The 20,792-nt window shown below is 36.8% G+C and overlaps 1 protein-coding gene across 3 annotated transcripts in view; it reads right to left on the bottom strand.

The window, feature by feature from the left end:
• Window positions 1-20,606, bottom strand: part of LOC125660928 (ralA-binding protein 1-like) — a 44,816-nt gene extending 24,210 nt beyond the window's left edge. Inside the window, exons 1-6 of one of the 3 annotated variants that reach the window (XM_048892749.2) lie at window positions 20,494-20,584; window positions 20,010-20,098; window positions 18,256-18,327; window positions 12,767-12,899; window positions 9,465-9,519; window positions 5,662-5,803 (exon numbers count right to left, since the gene is read on the bottom strand). In XM_048892749.2, coding sequence (XP_048748706.1) covers window positions 5,662-5,803; window positions 9,465-9,519; window positions 12,767-12,899; window positions 18,256-18,277 — 352 coding nt within the window. In that variant the 5' untranslated portion in view covers window positions 18,278-18,327; window positions 20,010-20,098; window positions 20,494-20,584. Of the gene's footprint in view, window positions 1-5,661; window positions 5,804-9,464; window positions 9,520-12,766; window positions 12,900-18,174; window positions 18,221-18,255; window positions 18,328-20,009; window positions 20,099-20,493 lie in introns of those variants that run through there. The other 2 variants (XM_048892748.2, XM_048892750.2) reach the window with 2 other exon arrangements.
• Between the last annotated feature and the right edge of the window lie 186 nt (window positions 20,607-20,792).

Here is a 20,792-nt window from a genome sequence, read left to right as displayed (position 1 = left end):
TGTGTATACAACATCCTATCATGTGTGTATAAAACATCCTGTCACATGTATAAAACATCCTATCACATGTGTATAAAACATCCTATCATGTGTGTATAAAACATCCTATCAGGTGTGTATAAAACATCCTATCATGTGTGTATATAACATCCTATTACATGTGTATACAACATCCTATCATGTGTGTATAAAACATCCTGTCACATGTGTATAAAACATCCTATCACATGTATATAAAACATCCTATCACGTGTGTATAAAACATCCTATCATGTGTGTATAAAACATCCTATCACATGTGTATATAACATCCTATTACATGTGTATACAACATCCTATCATGTGTGTATAAAACATCCTATCATGTGTGTATAAAACATCCTATCACATGTGTATAAAACATCCTATCATGTCTGTATAAAACATCCTATCATGTGTGTATAAAACATCCTATCACATGTGTATAAAACATCCTATCACGTGTGTATAAAACATCCTATCACATGTGTATAAAACATCCTGTCACATGTGTATAAAACATCCTATCACATGTGTATAAAACATCCTGTCACATGTGTATAAAACATCCTATCATGTGTGTATAAAACATCCTATCACGTGTGTATATAACATCCTATTACATGTGTATACAACATCCTATCATGTGTGTATAAAACATCCTGTCACATGTGTATAAAACATCATATCATGTGTGTATAAAACATCCTGTCACATGTGTATAAAACATCCTATCATGTGTGTATAAAACATCCTATCATGTGTGTATATAACATCCTATCATGTGTGTATATAACATCCTATCACGTGTATAAAAACATCCTGTCACATGTGTATAAAACATCCTATCATGTCTGTATAAAACATCCTATCACATGTGTATAAAAACATCCTATCATGTGTGTATATAACATCCTATCACGTGTATAAAAACATCCTGTCACATGTGTATAAAACATCCTATCATGTGTGTATAAAAACATCCTATCATGTGTGTATATAACATCCTATCACATGTATATAAAACATCCTATCACATGTGTATAAAACATCCTATCATGTGTGTATAAAACATCCTATCACATGTGTATAAAACATCCTATCACGTGTATAAAAACATCCTGTCACATGTGTATAAAACATCCTATCATGTGTGTATAAAACATCCTATCACATGTATATAAAACATCCTATCACATGTGTATAAAACATCCTATCACATGTGTATAAAACATCCTATCATGTGTATATAAAACATCCTATCACATGTGTATAAAACATCCTATCATGTGTGTATAAAACATCCTATCACATGTGTATAAAACATCCTATCATGTGTGTATAAAACATCCCATCATGTGTATAAAACATCCTATCATGTGTGTATAAAACATCCTATCACGTGTGTATAAAACATCCTATCACATGTGTATAAAACATCCTATCATGTGTGTATAAAACATCCTATCACATGTGTATAAAACATCCTATCACATGTGTATAAAACATCCTATCACATGTGTATAAAACATCCTATCATGTGTGTATAAAACATCCTATCACATGTGTATAAAACATCCTATCATGTGTGTATAAAACATCCTATCACATGTGTATAAAACATCCTATCACATGTGTATAAAACATCCTGTCACATGTGTATAAAACATCCTATCATGTGTGTATAAAACATCCCATCATGTGTATATAAAACATCCTATCATGTGTGTATAAAACATCCTATCACGTGTGTATAAAACATCCTATCATGTGTGTATATAACATCTTATCACATGTGTATAAAACATCCTATCATGTGTGTATAAAACATCCTATCACATGTGTATAAAACATCCTATCATGTGTGTATAAAACATCCTATCATGTGTGTATAAAACATCCTATCACATGTGTATAAAACATCCTATCATGTGTGTATAAAACATCCTATCACATGTGTATAAAACATCCTATCATGTGTGTATAAAACATCCTATCACGTGTGTATAAAACATCCTATCATGTGAGTATAAAACATCCTATCACGTGTGTATAAAACATATAAGATGTAAAATGCAAATGAAAAAAATGATAATAGCTGTTGGCGCACAAACTTCATCATCGTCCATTACATGACGTTATTTACTTTCAGGATTTCACGGTTTTTATTTTCTTTTTTATGGCCTTCCCATTTTCGGTTCTTGTGTCAATACCTTCACAAACACATGGTGCCATTTAAACATGAATCCCCCGCTAACATTCTGGTGAGCTGATGTGCTTTCCATCTTGTGTTTCTTTGAGTGGGGGGGGGGGGGGTCAAACAATGGCCTACATAATATTTTCTTGTGTGCCAAGAATGGCGTTGACGTCGTCATATCGCGCAAATTTCATTACAGGTGCCTTTATAAATGACATCACTTCTCCGCCGGTTATGACGCCCTGCGGTTATAAAACCAGTATTGCGTGACAAAGAAAACTGCATGACTCCATCGATATAAATTTGAATGCGATATATTTAATATGAAACTATTTGCTTTCATCTAAATCAGTGGTACAAAGAAAATATCTACTTATTTTTGTACGTGCGCCAGCAATGCAGATGTATATCTTTTTATTTAGTAACATCCCATTTATCTCTTTTATTACTTATTTCAAATTTTATATTTTTGTTTAGAATAAGTAAAAGTTTTCTCCTGTAAAAAATCTTTTGGATTTGATGCGTGTTTCGAAAATTAATAACACTGTCTACGACTTTCTTGGACAACCCTCATACATGTCCCTTCATCATCCGATGAAACAACAAAGAATTATTTCATTGCTTAAATGTGTGCATAAAAAGGTAAAGATAACAAGCAGTGACCAATCTCATAACTCCTATTAGGAATAAGGCCAATACAAACCCCTAACAGCATTTCCTGCTGACCGGTCACACCCGCAGCGAGTCCTATAGCTTATGATATTTTAATCTTCTACTATCTTACATGGACCCCCCGGACACACCAGAGGTGGGACCAGGTGACTAGGAGGAATAAGCATCCCCTGTTGACCGGACACACTCGCCGTGCAAAGCATCTTAATACCACCATACATTAGACACATTTACAACACAAATAAAGAATATCAAAGTCCAAAAATAAGAAATTTTTGTGCCAAGTTCTTAATCAGAGTTGTCTCCCTTTTCGATCTATGTCTTTCTTGAGTTTTCCAAATATGTCTTTCAATGTATCGACAAATTCATCACAGTAAAGCCACACTCCATCTACTATCACACTGGTGGATTTAAAGGACACAACGCATGTTTCTAAACTTTTTCATTTTTTCAGCAAAATTAACTCTTTTTATGCCTAAAACTACTTTAAATGTGTTTTAAATGAAATATTTTGCGTAGTTTTCGAGTTTGAGAGCGATGAAATTCAAATCTTGCGATATGCATATTTTCTTTCGCTAGTTTACGCGCCATTTTGTGTGACGTCATATGCGCCCTCGGGTTTGAAAACATGTATTAGCCATTTCATAAACAAATTAGATTTAATCGACAAGAAACCAATTGTCACATTAACGGCTTGTAAATAATAATGCATTAAGATGTTTTGTGCCGTGCTCGCGTGTACTAGTTGTCGGTAGAAAGGATTTAGACTGAGTATTTTTAAAAATTTTCGAAGGAAGGTACGAGAAAAAAGACGTGAATAATTTTTTTGTTGGAGCAAGAACTTTACCTTAAAAAACACACCCAGTCACCTTTTCAAACATCACTTGGACAGAGACCCTGATAAACTGCGAGAAAATGGATATATCGAAGCTATAAGCACTGGTAGGCCTATAGCATACATTCTGTTTTGCTCTTCAAATTCAATACACACTCGGATCAACTGACCTTCACCTTGTAACAACATATATCGACGATACAATGTAACTTCTACCAACTGGTAGATTTACAACAACAAAAAATAAAGATACAAAATAATTGAACTTTTAATTATACAAATAATAGAATATTGTATTTCCTAACTTTAAATTGAATTATAAAATTATTTCTTTATTGAACTCGTAGCATCTTGAGTGCGTCAGTAGGCTATAACGCCGTGCTCCCACTTCGTACTTCCTAAAGACGTGCAGATCACAATTCAAAAATAGTAATAAGATTGCTTTATCGAAATAAAATAATGTGATTACCACTTTAAATTTGAATATTTTTATTGATTTGTGTGTGTGTTGTCTTTTTCTTTCTTTCCGAAATGCACGCGTGACAATAGCTTGGCATAGGGCCTAGTTGTCAACAATTTAACGTATCATAATTTGTCTAATCCAAAAATAAATATGATTGCAATGTTTATTTTAGAAAAACAGCGCCAATTACAGATGTATAAAGGAATAACATCCCCAAACAGTTTGTAGACAGCGACCCATATAAACATTATTTACTCACAATTTTGCCGATTTCATACACGCTTTACTCGCTATATTTGGGTATTTACATCGTTATATGTGTGCACTGGTGGCGAACACATATAAAACTCGGACAATTTATCAACATCGATTTAAATGTTGTGGTGTGGGGGGGTTAAGTGGAGTAGGGGTGGGTGGTGTGGGGGAGTTAAGTGAAGTATTGGTGGGTGGTGTGGGGGAGTTAAGTGAAGTATTGGTGGGTGGTGTGGGGGAGTTAAGTGGAGTAGGGGTGGGTGGTGTGGGGGGGTTAAGTGGAGTAGGGGTGGGTGGTGTGGGGGAGTTAAGTGAAGTATTGGTGGGTGGTGTGGGGAGTTAAGTGGAGTAGGGGTGGGTGGTGTGGGGGGGTTAAGTGGAGTAGGGGTGGGTGGTGTGGGGGGGTTAAGTGGAGTAGGGGTGGGTGGTGTGGGGGAGTTAAGTGAAGTATTGGTGGGTGGTGTGGGGAGTTAAGTGGAGTAGGGGTGGGTGGTGTGGGGGGGTTAAGTGGAGTAGGGGTGGGTGGTGTGGGGGAGTTAAGTAGAATATTGGTGGGTGGTGTGGGGAGTTAAGTGGAGTAGGGGTGGGTGGTGTGGGGGGGTTAAGTGGAGTAGGGGTGGGTGGTGTGTGGGGGGAGGGGGGTTAAGTGGAGTATTGGTGGGTGGTGTGGGGGAGTTAAGTGGAGTAGGGGTGGGTGGTGTGGGGGGGTTAAGTGGAGTAGGGGTGGGTGGTGTGGGGGGGTTAAGTGGAGTAGGGGTGGGTGGTGTGGGGGGTTAAGTGGAGTAGGGGTGGGTGGTGTGTGGGGGGAGGGGGGTTAAGTGGAGTAGGGGTGGGTGGTGTGGGGGGGTTAAGTGGAGTAGGGGTGGGTGGTGTGGGGAGTTAAGTGGAGTAGGGGTGGGTGGTGTGTGGGGGGAGGGGGGTTAAGTGGAGTATTGGTGGGTGGTGTGGGGGAGTTAAGTGGAGTAGGGGTGGGTGGTGTGGGGGGGTTAAGTGGAGTAGGGGTGGGTGGTGTGGGGGGGTTAAGTGGAGTAGGGGTGGGTGGTGTGGGGGGGTTAAGTGGAGTAGGGGTGGGTGGTGTGGGGGGGTTAAGTGGAGTAGGGGTGGGTGGTGTGGGGGGGTTAAGTGGAGTAGGGGTGGGTGGTGTGGGGGAGTTAAGTAGAATATTGGTGGGTGGTGTGGGGAGTTAAGTGGAGTAGGGTGGGTGTGTTTGAGGAGTTGTCTTACCTGGTTCACTGGGAGGTTGGACTTCCTGTTTGACTTTCTTCTTCCCTTTCATCTTATGCTTCTTTCCTTCTTTCTCCTCCTTCTTTCCCTCCTTCTCTCTTTCTTTTTCATCCTTCTTTCCATCCTTGTCTTTCTTCTCATCCTAAAAACCAAAACAGAAGATAATATGATCAGTAAACTTTTCTTCTCCTGCACCACGATCCATGCAGAATATACATGTATTCCTATCATCTGGTCTCATCAATTTTACGAAGTACAATATCACACATTTCAAACCCCTGAAATCTGACATACTTATTTGCAAGGGAAACATTAGAAATAACTTCTCTGTTTACAAGTTCTATGACAGTGGGTATACCCAAAGTCAATTCATCTTTATAACCATGCTACTCAGGTTCAATTGCTTTTAATGAATATAGTGTAAACAATCTTTTATTCGTGCATGATAAATTTTCGCGAGGCTCACGACAATCTCATTTTGGAGACTATTTCATGCTGAGAACCAATCCCCTACTGCATTTTGTACTGATTAGATATCATCTCAGTCACGGAAATTAGTCATCGTTAAGTCACAGCAATTAAAAGCTGATTTACGCTATTTGAAATAGCAAGGCGAAGATAACAAACAGTGATCAATCTCATAACTCTTAAAACTACTAAAGACCACATGGACACATGCACAGTACAAATTTACATGTTTCATTCAAGACAATGTGGTGCTTAGGTAGTCCTCTCCTCTCAGTATTTAAGGCTGTTATAAGTATAAGGCAGTACTCTTATTTCAGTATTTCAGGCTGTTATAATTATAGGTAGTGCTCTCCTCTCAGTATTCAAGACTGTTATAAGAATGAGGTAGTTCTCTCCTCTCAGTATTTAAGGCTGTTATAAGTATTGGGTAGTTCTCTCCTCTCAGTATTTAAGGCTGTTATAAGTATTAGGTAGTTCTCTCATCTCAGTATTTAAGGGCTGTTATAAGTATTAGGTAGTTCTCTCCTCTCAGTATTTAAGGCTGTTATAAGTATTAGGTAGTTCTCTCCTCTTAGTATTTAAGGGCTGTTATAAGTATTAATTAGTTCTCTCCTCTCAGTATTTAAGGCTGTTATAAGTATTAGGTAGTCCTCTCCTCTCAGTATTTAAGGGCTGTTATAAGTATTAAGTAGTTCTCTCCTCTCAGTATTTAAGGCTGTTATAAGAATGAGGTAGTACTCTACTCTCAGTATTTAAGGCTGTTATAAGTAGTCCTCTACTCTCAGTATTTAAGGCTGTTATAAGTATGAGGTAGTTCTCTCCTCTCAGTATTTAAGGCTGTTATAAGTATGAGGTAGTTCTCTCCTCTCAGTATTTAAGGCTGTTATAAGTATGAGGTAGTTCTCTCCTCTCAGTATTTAAGACTGTTATAAGTATTGGGTAGTTCTCTACTCTCAGTATTTAAGGCTGTTATAAGAATGAGGTAGTTCTCTACTCTCAGTATTTAAGGCTGTTATAAGTATGAGGTAGTTCTCTCCTCTCAGTATTTAAGGCTGTTATAAGTATTAGGTAGTTCTCTACTCTCAGTATTTAAGGCTGTTATAAGTATTAATTAGTACTCTCCTCTCAGTATTTAAGGACTGTTATAAGTATTGGGTAGTTCTCTCCTCTCAGTATTTAAGGCTGTTATAAGTATTGGGTAGTTCTCTCCTCTCAGTATTTAAGGCTGTTATAAGTATTAGGTAGTCCTCTACTCTCAGTATTTAAGGCTGTTATAAGTATTAGGTAGTTCTCTACTCTCAGTATTTAAGGCTGTTATAAGTATTAATTAGTACTCTCCTCTCAGTATTTAAGGGCTGTTATAAGTATTAGGTAGTTCTCTCCTCTCAGTATTTAAGGGCTGTTATAAGTATTAGGTAGTTCTCTACTCTCAGTATTTAAGGCTGTTATAAGTATTAATTAGTTCTCTCCTCTCAGTATTTAAGGCTGTTATAAGTATTAGGTAGTCCTCTCCTCTCAGTATTTAAGGCTGTTATAAGTATTAGGTAGTCCTCTCCTCTCAGTATTTAAGGCTGTTATAAGTATTAGGTAGTTCTCTCCTCTCAGTATTTAAGGGCTGTTATAAGTATTAGGTAGTTCTCTCCTCTCAGTATTTAAGGCTGTTATAAGAATGAGGTAGTACTCTACTCTCCGTATTTAAGGCTGTTATAAGTAGTCCTCTACTCTCAGTATTTAAGGCTGTTATAAGTATGAGGTAGTTCTCTCCTCTCAGTATTTAAGGCTGTTATAAGTATTAGGTAGTTCTCTACTCTCAGTATTTAAGGGCTGTTATAAGTATTAGGTAGTTCTCTCCTCTCAGTATTTAAGGCTGTTATAAGAATGAGGTAGTACTCTACTCTCCGTATTTAAGGCTGTTATAAGTAGTCCTCTACTCTCAGTATTTAAGGGCTGTTATAAGTATGAGGTAGTTCTCTCCTCTCAGTATTTAAGGCTGTTATAAGTATTAGGTAGTTCTCTACTCTCAGTATTTAAGGCTGTTATAAGTATTAATTAGTACTCTCCTCTCAGTATTTAAGGACTGTTATAAGTATTGGGTAGTTCTCTCCTCTCAGTATTTAAGGCTGTTATAAGTATTGGGTAGTTCTCTCCTCTCAGTATTTAAGGCTGTTATAAGTATTAGGTAGTCCTCTACTCTCAGTATTTAAGGCTGTTATAAGTATTGGGTAGTTCTCTCCTCTCAGTATTTAAGGCTGTTATAAGTATTGGGTAGTTCTCTCCTCTCAGTATTTAAGGCTGTTATAAGTATTAGGTAGTTCTCTACTCTCAGTATTTAAGGCTGTTATAAGTATTAATTAGTACTCTCCTCTCAGTATTTAAGGCTGTTATAAGTATTAATTAGTACTCTCCTCTCAGTATTTAAGGCTGTTATAAGTATTAGGTAGTTCTCTACTCTCAGTATTTAAGGCTGTTATAAGTATTAATTAGTTCTCTCCTCTCAGTATTTAAGGCTGTTATAAGTATTGGGTAGTTCTCTCCTCTCAGTATTTAAGGCTGTTATAAGTATTAGGTAGTTCTCTACTCTCAGTATTTAAGGCTGTTATAAGTATTGGGTAGTTCTCTCCTCTCAGTATTTAAGGCTGTTATAAGTATTAGGTAGTTCTCTACTCTCAGTATTTAAGGCTGTTATAAGTATTGGGTAGTTCTCTCCTCTCAGTATTTAAGGCTGTTATAAGAATGAGGTAGTTCTCTCCTCTCAGTATTTAAGGCTGTTATAAGTATTAATTAGTTCTCTCCTCTCAGTATTTAAGGCTGTTATAAGTATTAGGTAGTCCTCTACTCTCAGTATTTAAGGCTGTTATAAGAATGAGGTAGTTCTCTCCTCTCAGTATTTAAGGCTGTTATAAGTATTAGGTAGTCCTCTCCTCTCAGTATTTAAGGCTGTTATAAGTATTAATTAGTACTCTCCTCTCAGTATTTAAGTCTGTTATAAGTATTAGGTAGTTTTCTCCTCTCAGTATTTAAGGCTGTTATAAGTATTAAGTAGTACTCTCCTCTCAGTATTTAAGGCTGTTATAAGTATTAATTAGTACTCTCCTCTCAGTATTTAAGGGCTGTTATAAGTATTAGGTAGTTCTCTCCTCTCAGTATTTAAGGCTGTTATAAGTATTAGGTAGTTCTCTCCTCTCAGTATTTAAGGCTGTTATAAGTATTAGGTAGTTCTCTCATCTCAGTATTTAAGGGCTGTTATAAGTATTAGGTAGTTCTCTCATCTCAGTATTTAAGGCTGTTATAAGTATTAGGTAGTCCCTTTAAGGGTTGTTGTAAGTTTCACTCACCTTTGGTTTCTGCTTTTTGAAGAACGACTTGGACTTTTTGGCTTTGGAAGGACTTCTGTCAGAAAAACAAAAAAATCTTACAATCATTCACAGCTCCATATAAACATGTTAATATAACATAACATGGAATGGAAATAAATAAACCTGCAGTATAACAATATCCAGCTATAGAATTGGGTGGGGGACGGACTTACTATAGAATGGGGGGGGGGGGGGGGGGGAGGCAGGGATTGTATTTCATCTGACTATAGAATCAAGGGGGACTGATTCTATAGTCAGGTCAAAATATACCCATGCCCCCTGATTCTATAGACAGATAATAACTGAATCCAAGCCCCCTGATTCTATAGACAGGTAATAACTGAATCCAAGCCCCCTGATTCTATAGACAGAAATGATTCTACAGAGAGGTAGAAAAGACATAAGACACTGGAGTCTTCCCCCAGTGGGTATCTAGGCGGTCCTCCCCCAGTGGGTATCTAGGTGGTCCTCCCCCACTGTGTATCTAGGCGGTCCTCTCCCAGTGTGTATCTAGGCGGTCCTCCCCCACTGTGTATCTAGGCGGTCCTCCCCCACTGTGTATCTAGGCGGTCTTCCCACAGTGTGTATCTAGGCAGTCCTCCCCCAGTGGGTATCTAGGCGGTCCTCCCCCAGTGGGTATCTAGGCGGTCCTCCCCCAGTGGGTATCTAGACGGTCCTCCCCCAGTGGGTATATAGGCGGTCTTCCCCCAGTGGGTATCTAGGCGGTCCTCCCCCAGTGGGTATCTAGGGGTCCCCAGGCAAAAATGGATATTTTGACTTTAAGAAGCTTCTCAGAAAATGAATTCTGTTAACCAATTTTAAGGTTTATAAATATAACAATAACAGTGAGTAAGTATTGGTTCCGTAACCTAGTCTTGGTCAAAGGTCCTAATCAATCTACCAACACTTGAATGAAAGGTTCTTCAAACACTGCACCTTGTCAGTGGCCTTAAACATTACTGCCCTCTCTTTGTACTACTTTTGCGAACATTTTTGTTTACAATCTGTACATTCTGTTGATTGGGTGATATCATAATGATTAAACCAATCAATGAGGAAATACTGACTGCTTTATAAAATTCAAAGTCAAAACCAGATATTCCATAACAATTAGATTCATAAACAGTGAAATTTATTGAACAACTTACTAGAAATTTCCGGACGCAGGATTGTTAAATAGAGAACAGATTTTTCCATTCCACTTTAAAGAGGAGAGAAATCATGTCTGCTACAAGCAACATGATTTTCTCAAGTACGATGGCATATTTGACCTTGACCTTGATAAGCAGCTTCCTTTTTCATCAATTGTAAATTCAACATTGCATACTAAAAAAATTGGAAGACAAATAATGTCAAAACCTAAAACAAGTTGACCAAATATGAGATTTCAAGTGCATAATGTAATATTATTTCTCATCATCAATAATAATTCTAACAACAGGATCAATAATAATTACAAGATAATGGGGGGAAATAATGTAATCTTCTTGTGATCAATAATAATTACAACAAGATAACGGGGGAATATAATGTAATCTTCTTGTGATCAATAATAATTACAACAAGATAACGGGGGAATATAATGTAATCTTCTCCTGATCAATAATAATTACAACAGTACAACGGGGGAATATAATGTAATCTTCTCGTGATCAATAATAATTACAACAAGATAACGGGGGAATATAATGTAATCTTCTTACATTATAATAGTAAGTATTGGTTCCCTAACTTAGTCCTATGCAATCCACCAACACTTGACTAAAAGGTTCTTCAAAAGCTGGACCTTGTCAGTGGCCTTAAACATTACTGTCCTCTCTTTGTACTACTTTTACAGACATTTTCAGGGACTTTTTCACCCCTTGAATCCAGGGGCCAGGGCCTTCAAGTCTGCGAAAAATTATGATATTTGATTGAAATTGGGAAATTTGTTTCATATAAATAAATTAGAAAAACAAGCAAAAAGTTAACCATTTGATATTTCATTATCAATGTGGCTTAAACAAGCTTTAATTTCCGGTCTTTGGCAGCTAGAGGAAAAACTGTCAAAAATGTTTTGCAACAGAGTGGCACCAAGGTTGGATGACCCCTCAAGGCATATTTTCATCAAAGCATCCATCATTTGGGAATTTTAAGGCATCATTTTGGGGAAAACACCTGCTCTCTAGCATTGGGAATGGGGCCGAATTTCAGCCCTCTACAGACCCTAAAAAATTCCAGCAATTTTGTATGTTTACAACTTATAAATTGTGTTTACAACCAGTGTACACTCTGCTGACTGGGTGATATAGTAATGATTCAACCAATGAATGAGAGGAATACAATGAGGAAATACTGACCGCTATGTAGAATTCGAAGTCAAAACCGGATATTGCAGAAAATAAGATTCGTAAACCGTGAAATTTATTGAACGACCTAGAAATTTCTGAAAGTGAAATCGATATATAGAGAACGGATTTCTCCATTCAAAAAAGTGGAATTCCCCTTTAAAGCAGAGACAAATCATGTCTGTATAGATGCAGGTAAGAATTTAAACCACGCCCCCTGGTTCTATAGTCAGGTGCTCTATCATCTGAGCTACATCAATGTAGTCGTCAGTGATGAACAGCTGGTAAAGTTATACATGGTACATGGATTTGTAAAGTTCTCAGCTAAATTGATTGATTGATTTAATATTGTTTAACGTCCCTCTCAAGAATCTTCCACTCATATGGAGACGTCACCATTGGCGGTGAAGGGCTGCAAAATTTAGGCCTATGCTCGGCGCTTACGGCCTTTGAGCAGGAAGGGATCTTTATCGTGCCACACCTGCTGTAACACGGGGCCTTGGTTTTTGCTGTCTCATCCGAAGGACCGCCCCATTTAGTCACCTCTTACGACAAGTATGGGGTACTGAGGACCTATTCTAACCCGGATCCTAGGGGGTTGGGTTTCTGAGGACCTACTCTAACCCGGATCCCCACGGGACCATTGAAATCAGTCCCTGATCAGCTTCCTGGATTTGTTTGATGGCTTTGATTTGTTGTAAGTTTCATTATGTCAGAGAGTGACATTCAGCGAGTTGTACTTTAGAAACAGGAAACCTAGCTCTGCATTCTCCAATTCTAAATATTTCTCTGTGAACATTTGAAACATTCTTCTACAGTAATTTGAAAAATTTCTCTAACGACTCTAAGTATTAGTTCAAACAAAAATCCAAGTGTGACGTTATCTCATGTAACTTCCTTTACAATGAACCAAAACTGAGATTACTGAGATGTTTGAGATTGAGATAAACTCACTTGACTTCCTCGGCAGTGAGCTGAGATGTATCCGAGTCCTCTTCGTCGAATTTGACGTATCCCTGATCCTTCTGTCCCTTTTTGGAGTCCCGCTTTTTCCCGAGAAGATCCCGCTTCTTTCCATCGTCAGCACCTGTAACACAGATACATATATAATATCCATACATTCCATTTTCAACAATCATTTATTTTTAACAATCATTTATTTTTAACAATCATTCATTTTCAACAATCCTCATTTATTTTCAATGATTGATCATTTATATTCAGCAAGCATTCGTTTCCCCCCATTGGAAAATAAGCTAATTTCCTATGCTTTTAAATGCACGATATATTATGATTGATTGGTATATTATGTTTTTACACTCTGACTGTTATTGCTGCGTATATTATGATTAATTGATATATTATGTTCTTAATTCTCTGATTTTTAAAGCTGTGTATATTATGATTGATTGATATATTATGTTTTTTACTCTCTGACTGTTATAGCTGTGTATAATGATTGATTGATTGATATATTATGTTTTTTATTCTCTGACTGTTATAGCTGCATGTGTATAATGATTGATTGATTGATATATTATGTTTTTTACTCTCTGACTGTTATAGCTGTGTATAATGATTGATTGATTGATATATTATGTTTTTTACTCTCTGACTGTTATTGCTGCGTAGAGCTGTAGATTAAGTCGGATTCCTAAAGACACTGGATCATCAGATTTATCCAGCAGGAGGCAGAACATTTAGAAAATTAGGAATTTAGACAGATTTTCTGGTGAAAAATTCTCAGGAATGGAAAATTATTACTAAGGGCTGATACAATACGCCCTCCTTACTTGGGCTGAAACGACACGCCCCCTTCACGATACGATATATACATATTGCAATTCTTATGTCATGATTCAATGAAAGGTGAAGACCATAACGAACAGTGATCAATCTCATAAGTCCTATTAGAAAATAGAGAGTTGGGCAAACACGGACCCCTGGACACACGTACCAGAGGTGGGATCCGGTGCCTAGGAGGAGTACTGTATATACTCGCCTATAAGTCAGTCCACCTATAAGTCGGTTGTATTTTTTAAGGTTATTTTGTAGGAATTTGCCATTGACCCGCTTATAAGTCGGTAAAAAATTTTGTCAGAATCGGGACAATTTCAAGTCAATGCTCTAGTGTTTTTACCTATGTTTCAAAAATATTTTGAGAAATTAATAATTATGAGGTGCTCAATATCCAAGCCATATCTGTTTGGGGTTTAAACGCAACCCTTGATCTATTATGGACTGGTTTACCTACGCAATTATGGTCTCCTAACACCGTGTTTACTTAGTGGCACGCGCCTCGCGGTTATTGTGGAGTTCCGGTATAATTCAATGTATCAACAATAGAGTTTTTAAGAGTCAAGAATGGTGATCTAAATTATATGTTAACAATATTCAATCTTTTATAAAATATATTTCAGCCGGTATAAATATGAATATTTCAATATTAAATCGGGTTCGTAATTCAATTTTACCAATAAACGATAGATTAGTTGAATTGAATGTATTAGTTACCGGTGTGTAAATAATTTTTAACAAGATAAAAATATGTAAATACTTGTACTTTATACATAATTTTAAAATACATAAACAATACAATATGTTTAGATATTTGTGAACAATAATCATGTGTGTGGTAGTCAATGAAAATCGTCAGAGTTGTTTTAAAAAAACACTACATTTCGCCACCTAGAAAAATACCAATCTTCTTAGGACATATAAGTCGGACATAGCGTTTTGGACCAAAAATTGACTCCCAAAAATCTGACGTATATACGGTAAGCATCCCTTGTTGAGCTTTCAATACAATACGATACAATTTACAGAAGAAACCAATAATAACATTAAAGAAAAATTTAATTACCAAGATTCACGCCGAATGGTAAGATGCCTGTTGCCTCTGGGTTTTTTTGTCAAACTCGAGGCTTACAACAGTCTGACCATTATTGATTTTGTCAGACTGAGCGGCGAGGCTTAACAGTCTGACCATTATTGTTTTTGTCAGACTCCAGGCTTACAACAGTCTCACCATTATTGTTTTTGTCAGACTCCAGGCCTACAACAGTCTCACCATTATTGTTTTTGTCAGCTAGACTCCAGGCCTACAACAGTCTCACCATTATCGGATGCTATTTTGTCCCTCATGCTCGTTTATTATAAACGTATTGAACCGAAAATCGAGGCAATGAATCGAACATTAAATTGAACTTTTATATTGAACAGTATTAATTGATACTTCGGTGAATCGTTTTTGCACTACTCCTTACAATATGTATTGCAATACTTTCGTCACAATTCAATATTCGGGGATAGACATTCACTTTTCATCTCACTTGCCCTTCAGGGGACCTCCGTGGCCGAGTGGTTAGAGCATCGCGCTCAAAATCACACGGCCTCTCACCTCTGTCAGCGCGGGTTTGAATCCAGCTCGCGCCAGTAAGTGAGAATGTTTCCCAGTTTACTTTCGGAAGGTCGATGTTCTCTTCCCAGGTACATTGTATCTGGGTTCTCTCTTCCACCAATAAAATCTGGGTAAAACCAGATAACTGAAAAATTGTTGAGTGTGGCAGAAAACATCAATCAATCAATCACTTGCCCTTCGGGCAAGTAAACTAGAAGTTTTACTTGTCCGAATGAAAAACTTAGTTGTCCAAAATATTTTAGACTCTTAATAAGCCTGTCAACTAGTAACTCTAATTCTCTCTCTCTCTCTCTCTCTCTCTCTCTCTCTCTCTCTCTCTCTCTCTCTCAGTCAATTGGTGATACAGTAAGATCTTCAAGCTAGATGTGTCGGCATGACACAAATGCCCCCGCCTGCCATAAAGTCAAATGCAGAATATCCATTGAAGTGTATTATAAGCATTGAATGTGGTATTCAGATTGTATGCTACACGCATTACTACAATTAAGAACTCAATAACAATCCTTTATATATTTTAACAGCATAATATAAATACATACTTTATAAAAGTACACACCTGGATACAAAAAAATCTGTTCAAAAACTCAAAGGCGTTTAGAAAAAATAAAGTCCGGAAAACTAGTCTTAACAGTAATTTTTCTACGTTAAAGGGGTAAAACTTCATCAAAAATCAACGAAGTGCAACAAAACTAAAATTTGATCTGTGTACCTGATCAATAGACACCTGCATACAAAAAATCAGTTTAATATCTGAAGGCATTTAGAAAACAAGAGTAACACAAATGATACAACATATGCCCGTCGACAGTGAAATCCAACCTGTATTTAGCCTAGTATACACTCTGAATTCATATCACACAATCAAAAGTCCATATAGTCGGTCATGGTGCACCAATCCATCTGACGTGTGAACTGATAATGTATTTTTCTCTGAGAGGGAGGTTGTGAATAAATGTAAAATTTTATTGATATTTTGACATGTAAGTATATTGTCTCCATGTGTCCTACCTCAGTTACATGTAAAGATAGAGGAAGGGAGATAATTAAAGGTTACACAACTCACATCAGGGGAAACATGACACAGGGTTTATTATTTTCCAGTCTGTTGGGGGGGGGGGGGGGTCTTGAACATGACATATATCTTACTATAGGATTAAACATTCTTTTTGAAGAATTTATCGATGTGTAAACTCCGGACATTTTACTCACAATCTGAATAAAAGTGCGAAGAATGTTTGATTCTTATTATAATTCCAATTCATTCGCTTTATCAACAATTGCAAAATGGCGGAAAAAAATTGAAAGTGGCGAAAGTCCCTTTTTGCAATAAATTGTATTTTTAATCCTTTGTCAGTGACAAATTATCGCCTATTTGTTTATGCAGTCAAAATCTGTTTATTCAGTCAACGCGTCCGACCGGAAATCTCGCGTCGCTCCTGGTCACAGCCCCTGGTAATTTATGGCTGCAAAAAAGTCGGTGATTATGTAATAAAGTACATCGGACAGCTGTGTACCCTGCTGTCAATTGTTTAACATTTAAAGTCGTATTCATTATCGTGTTATCATCTCCACAGTAATGTCAATTCTTAACCAGAGAACCGACCGGTAATTAAATTGGCCATATTATTGTGTATAATGTATATATGAATATATCAATTGTTTGTTTTTGCGGCCAAACTCGTTGATTACAAGATTTTGAATATTTCATAAACAATGCGGTCGGTCACCACTGATATGGACATATAAATTTTAATAAATAATTTTCTTTGAAGTTTGGTGCGCAACAGTATAAAAATGCTAATCTCATAAGACTATGCACCCCATTCTATTTTGACACTAAACTTTTAGTTTCTGACCCTAGTCAGTCTAAAATCAAAAAAATATCTATGTTTCACAGTTTGGCTTTACAGTTAACCCCACCTGCTCAAACATCTGATTCTGTCCAAATTGCAAAATCTTCCATACAAAACCGGAAATTTAATAGGGAATGGTTGAGATACGACTCTAAATTGGGCTTGATGTTTTGTGACATCTGCATTTCGGCCAATGTACACAATGTTTTCACTGAGGGGTGTAGCATCATGAAGTTTATATTTATATGATTTATTATCTGAATTTTGATTTCCATAATAGAATTTATCAAACAAATCAACTTCTTATTATTTCAGAAAGAAATGTTTAGGTATGGTAGCTGGATATGATTAAGTAATGTTACTGATTCAAAATGCTAAAATAAGTGTAATGAATAAAATAATATATAATATGATGGAAATAATTGTAAAGCATGTGATTATTTGTGCCGCGCCACTCCCCGAAAAAGTGGCGAAAGGGAATTCTGGTCCAGTGGGAGCACTGGTTAAGGGGGAGGGAGTCTTTAACATGACACAAGGTTTATTTTTCTGTCTGTTAAAGGAGGGGGGGGGGGGGTCGAACATGACATATATCTTACTGTCTATGAAGGGGGAGGGAGTCTTTTTACATGTCACAGAGTTTATTTTCCAGTCTGTTAAGGGGGAGGTGGGAGTTTCTAACATGACACTTGGTTGGGGGGGGGGGGGGGGGGGGGGCTCTACTTTACTGTCTGTAGAGTTTATTAATGTTCAACAGTAAAACTTACCGTCCAGGCTATCAGTATTCATCTCTACACACAGTTATGTCTGTTGAGTTTATTGATGTTCATCACTACAGTAAAACTTACCGTCCAGGCTATCAGTATTCATCTCTACACAAAGTTAGGTCTGTTGAGTTTATTAATGTTCATCACTACAGTAAAACTTACCGTCCAGGCTATCAGTATTCATCTCTACACACAGTCATGTCTGTTGAGTTTATTGATGTTCATCACTACAGTAAAACTTACTGTCCAGGTTATCAGTATTCATCTCTACACACAGTTATGTCTGTTGAGTTTATTAATGTTCATCACTACAGTAAAACTTACCGTCCAGGTTATCAGTATTCATCTCTACACAAAGTTAGGTCTGTTCAGTTTATTAATGTTCATCACTACAGTAAAACTTACCGTCCAGGTTATCAGTATTCATCTCTACACACAGTTAGGTCTGTTCTTCTCAAACAATCAGTAGGTGCTTGTCTGAAATAAAGAGAAATATCCAGTGCACGTTTGTTTTGTTTTTGTCAGACAATCATACTGTATAGGGGGACTGCTTCCAACAGTTTATAAGTTTTAATATGGAGTTGTTCAAGTAAGCTGTGTGTCTACAGGTAGAATCATTATTCAAGGGCAGACAACTCAAGCCTAGCAGAAAGCTGATGTGCGGAAATTGATTTATGACTAAGGTTTGTGTAGTCCAGAGGATCAAATTCACTGTTACCTTTTAAATTATGTCATACAATCAATATCTACCAGAGTTCCCCCTTCCTACCAATATGCAGTGGCCAAAATGATTTTTTTTTTTTAAAGAAAATAATAAAAAATTTATACAGCAAACCAAAAATTCTCCAAAAATGCACCATTTAATATTAGTGTTAAATCTAAAGCAAACTAGCATGGCACTGCGCCATGCTCCTTTTGGCTGTCGCCATGCCCTTTCTAATTGCACCATGCCCTTTTTTCTCTATATTTAAAAAAAAAATTGTTAATTTATATAAACAATTGTTTTTTATTTCACAAGGTTGATTGAAAAGTTTAAAATCACGGCAGCAGGTATTAACTTTTATTTCTACTACATGTACTATCATAGTATGATACAATAAAAGTGCCCCGAAACTGTCTTGCCACCACGAAAAGTGCCCTTTTGAAAGTATGATATGTGTGCCCTCTCTAGATCCTAGATTTAACACTAAATACCCTCCTACACCATCATCTGTTCACCACAAAAAAGCGGCATTGTGCTGATACAACGTATTATAATTATGATTAAAATCAAATAAAAGTGTAACAAATTAGTTTTAGTCAATAAATAACTCAATAAAAATGTGTGTAGAAGCCCAATATTGTAAATTGTATTAGGGAAAGAAAATACTAAGTACTGGCGATAGCGCTGAATTTCTGACACAAGGTGCAGACCATACATACTGCTGTCAGGCCACATTTAAAAATATGTTTGTTTCCCCTCTCCCGACCCTAAATTTCACATATGGGTAGGTAGGTAGGTAAAACGTTTTTTTTTTTCTACAACAATATTTTTTGTACTAAATTTCCATGGCAATATACTAAAACATACTACAAGGTAGTATGTTTTAAACCAATCAGTGAATACCTTTAATAGGATGACCTGTAGAAGTGTAATTGTTTGTTAATATTTGTCATTTTGTTGATGGTTGTCTCTAAAAAAAGATGTCGCTGAAAAATATGAATAAAAACTTTTGGGTCGGCGGGAATTTCACTGGGTCGGTCAGGCGAGGGGAAACAAACTATCTTTCTTTTTGGCCTCAGTATTAATTAAACCCTTAAATTAGAATTCCCATGTTGCCTAAAACTCACATATTTTCTTTTTAATTGAAATTTATTCATTTATTTTCATTCTTTTAAAATGGTCTTTTTCCTGTACGTTACTTCGAGAGACAGCTGTGAAACTGCCATTTTCTAGCAAACATGACTAAGATCTTAAAGTTGTACGTCAGATAGTTAAGTTATAAGGAACATCTTACTGAGAGGATATGAAGATGCATCACAATTTACAAGAAAGGGGCCTAAAAAATGTATGACTCTGTAAAGAAAACAAAAAAATACGGAGCTGAATTTATATTTCCAAATACCTATCAACTATCACAATTAACATAATCACATTTCCTACTGTAATAATCACTTGCCCCAGTGGATAAGGGTGTATTGAGTTTCACTTGTACAGAACTGGGTTTTCACTAGCCTCGGGCAGTCAGACAAGCTTTTATGTCAATCCCTGGAAGTGAAAGAGGACATAATCAGTCTTTTTTTCAGCAAAGGATCCAAATTTCCCCAGTGATCTCCGCGTCATTTACAGTTCAGGAAAAGGCAAATATTGTGATGACCTATGATTAATTGAATGCATTATTTGTTTGAAATCTTCAGAAACTTCATGACGCACTTGTTATTTCTGTCAACCAGTTACAATTAAATCATAGAGACCCAGAAACAATTCGAGACGTGGCTGCCCAAGAAAACTGTGCGGATGAATTCAGGGGTCGGATCTACGGACAACACGAGACATAAATCAACACTGATGAGATGGAGCAGTGTGTTGGTCGCCATAATATCATTGTGTAGAAAGCGCTTTAAGAAATCAACTTAAAGGAACCAATCAGATATAAATTTTACCCATTTTGTTGTGAGTTATGATTTCCTAGATATTTCCTTAATCCTTGTTATGAATCGATTCTCAATCAGGATACGGCGAACGCTATATAAATAGGGAACCAAAATGTAAAGTCTATCCGGAAATTGGATCGCCTGAAATGTTCGGCTTTGTAAAAATTCGATTAAATTTTCATTGCAATTTGGTTGAAATATTTCTTTAAAATCTCATTTCAGATATCTCTCTCTCTCTCTCTCTCTCTCTCTCTCTCTCTCTCCAACCAAACCTACTAAATTAGGACGTCCTCACAATGTGTAGAAGA

Source organism: Ostrea edulis, chromosome 8 (assembly GCF_947568905.1).
Source record: "Ostrea edulis chromosome 8, xbOstEdul1.1, whole genome shotgun sequence".
Lineage (NCBI taxonomy): Eukaryota > Metazoa > Mollusca > Bivalvia > Ostreida > Ostreidae > Ostrea > Ostrea edulis.
The sequence above is the reverse complement of the archived record's forward strand: the minus strand, read 5'-3'. Positions and strand labels throughout refer to the sequence as shown.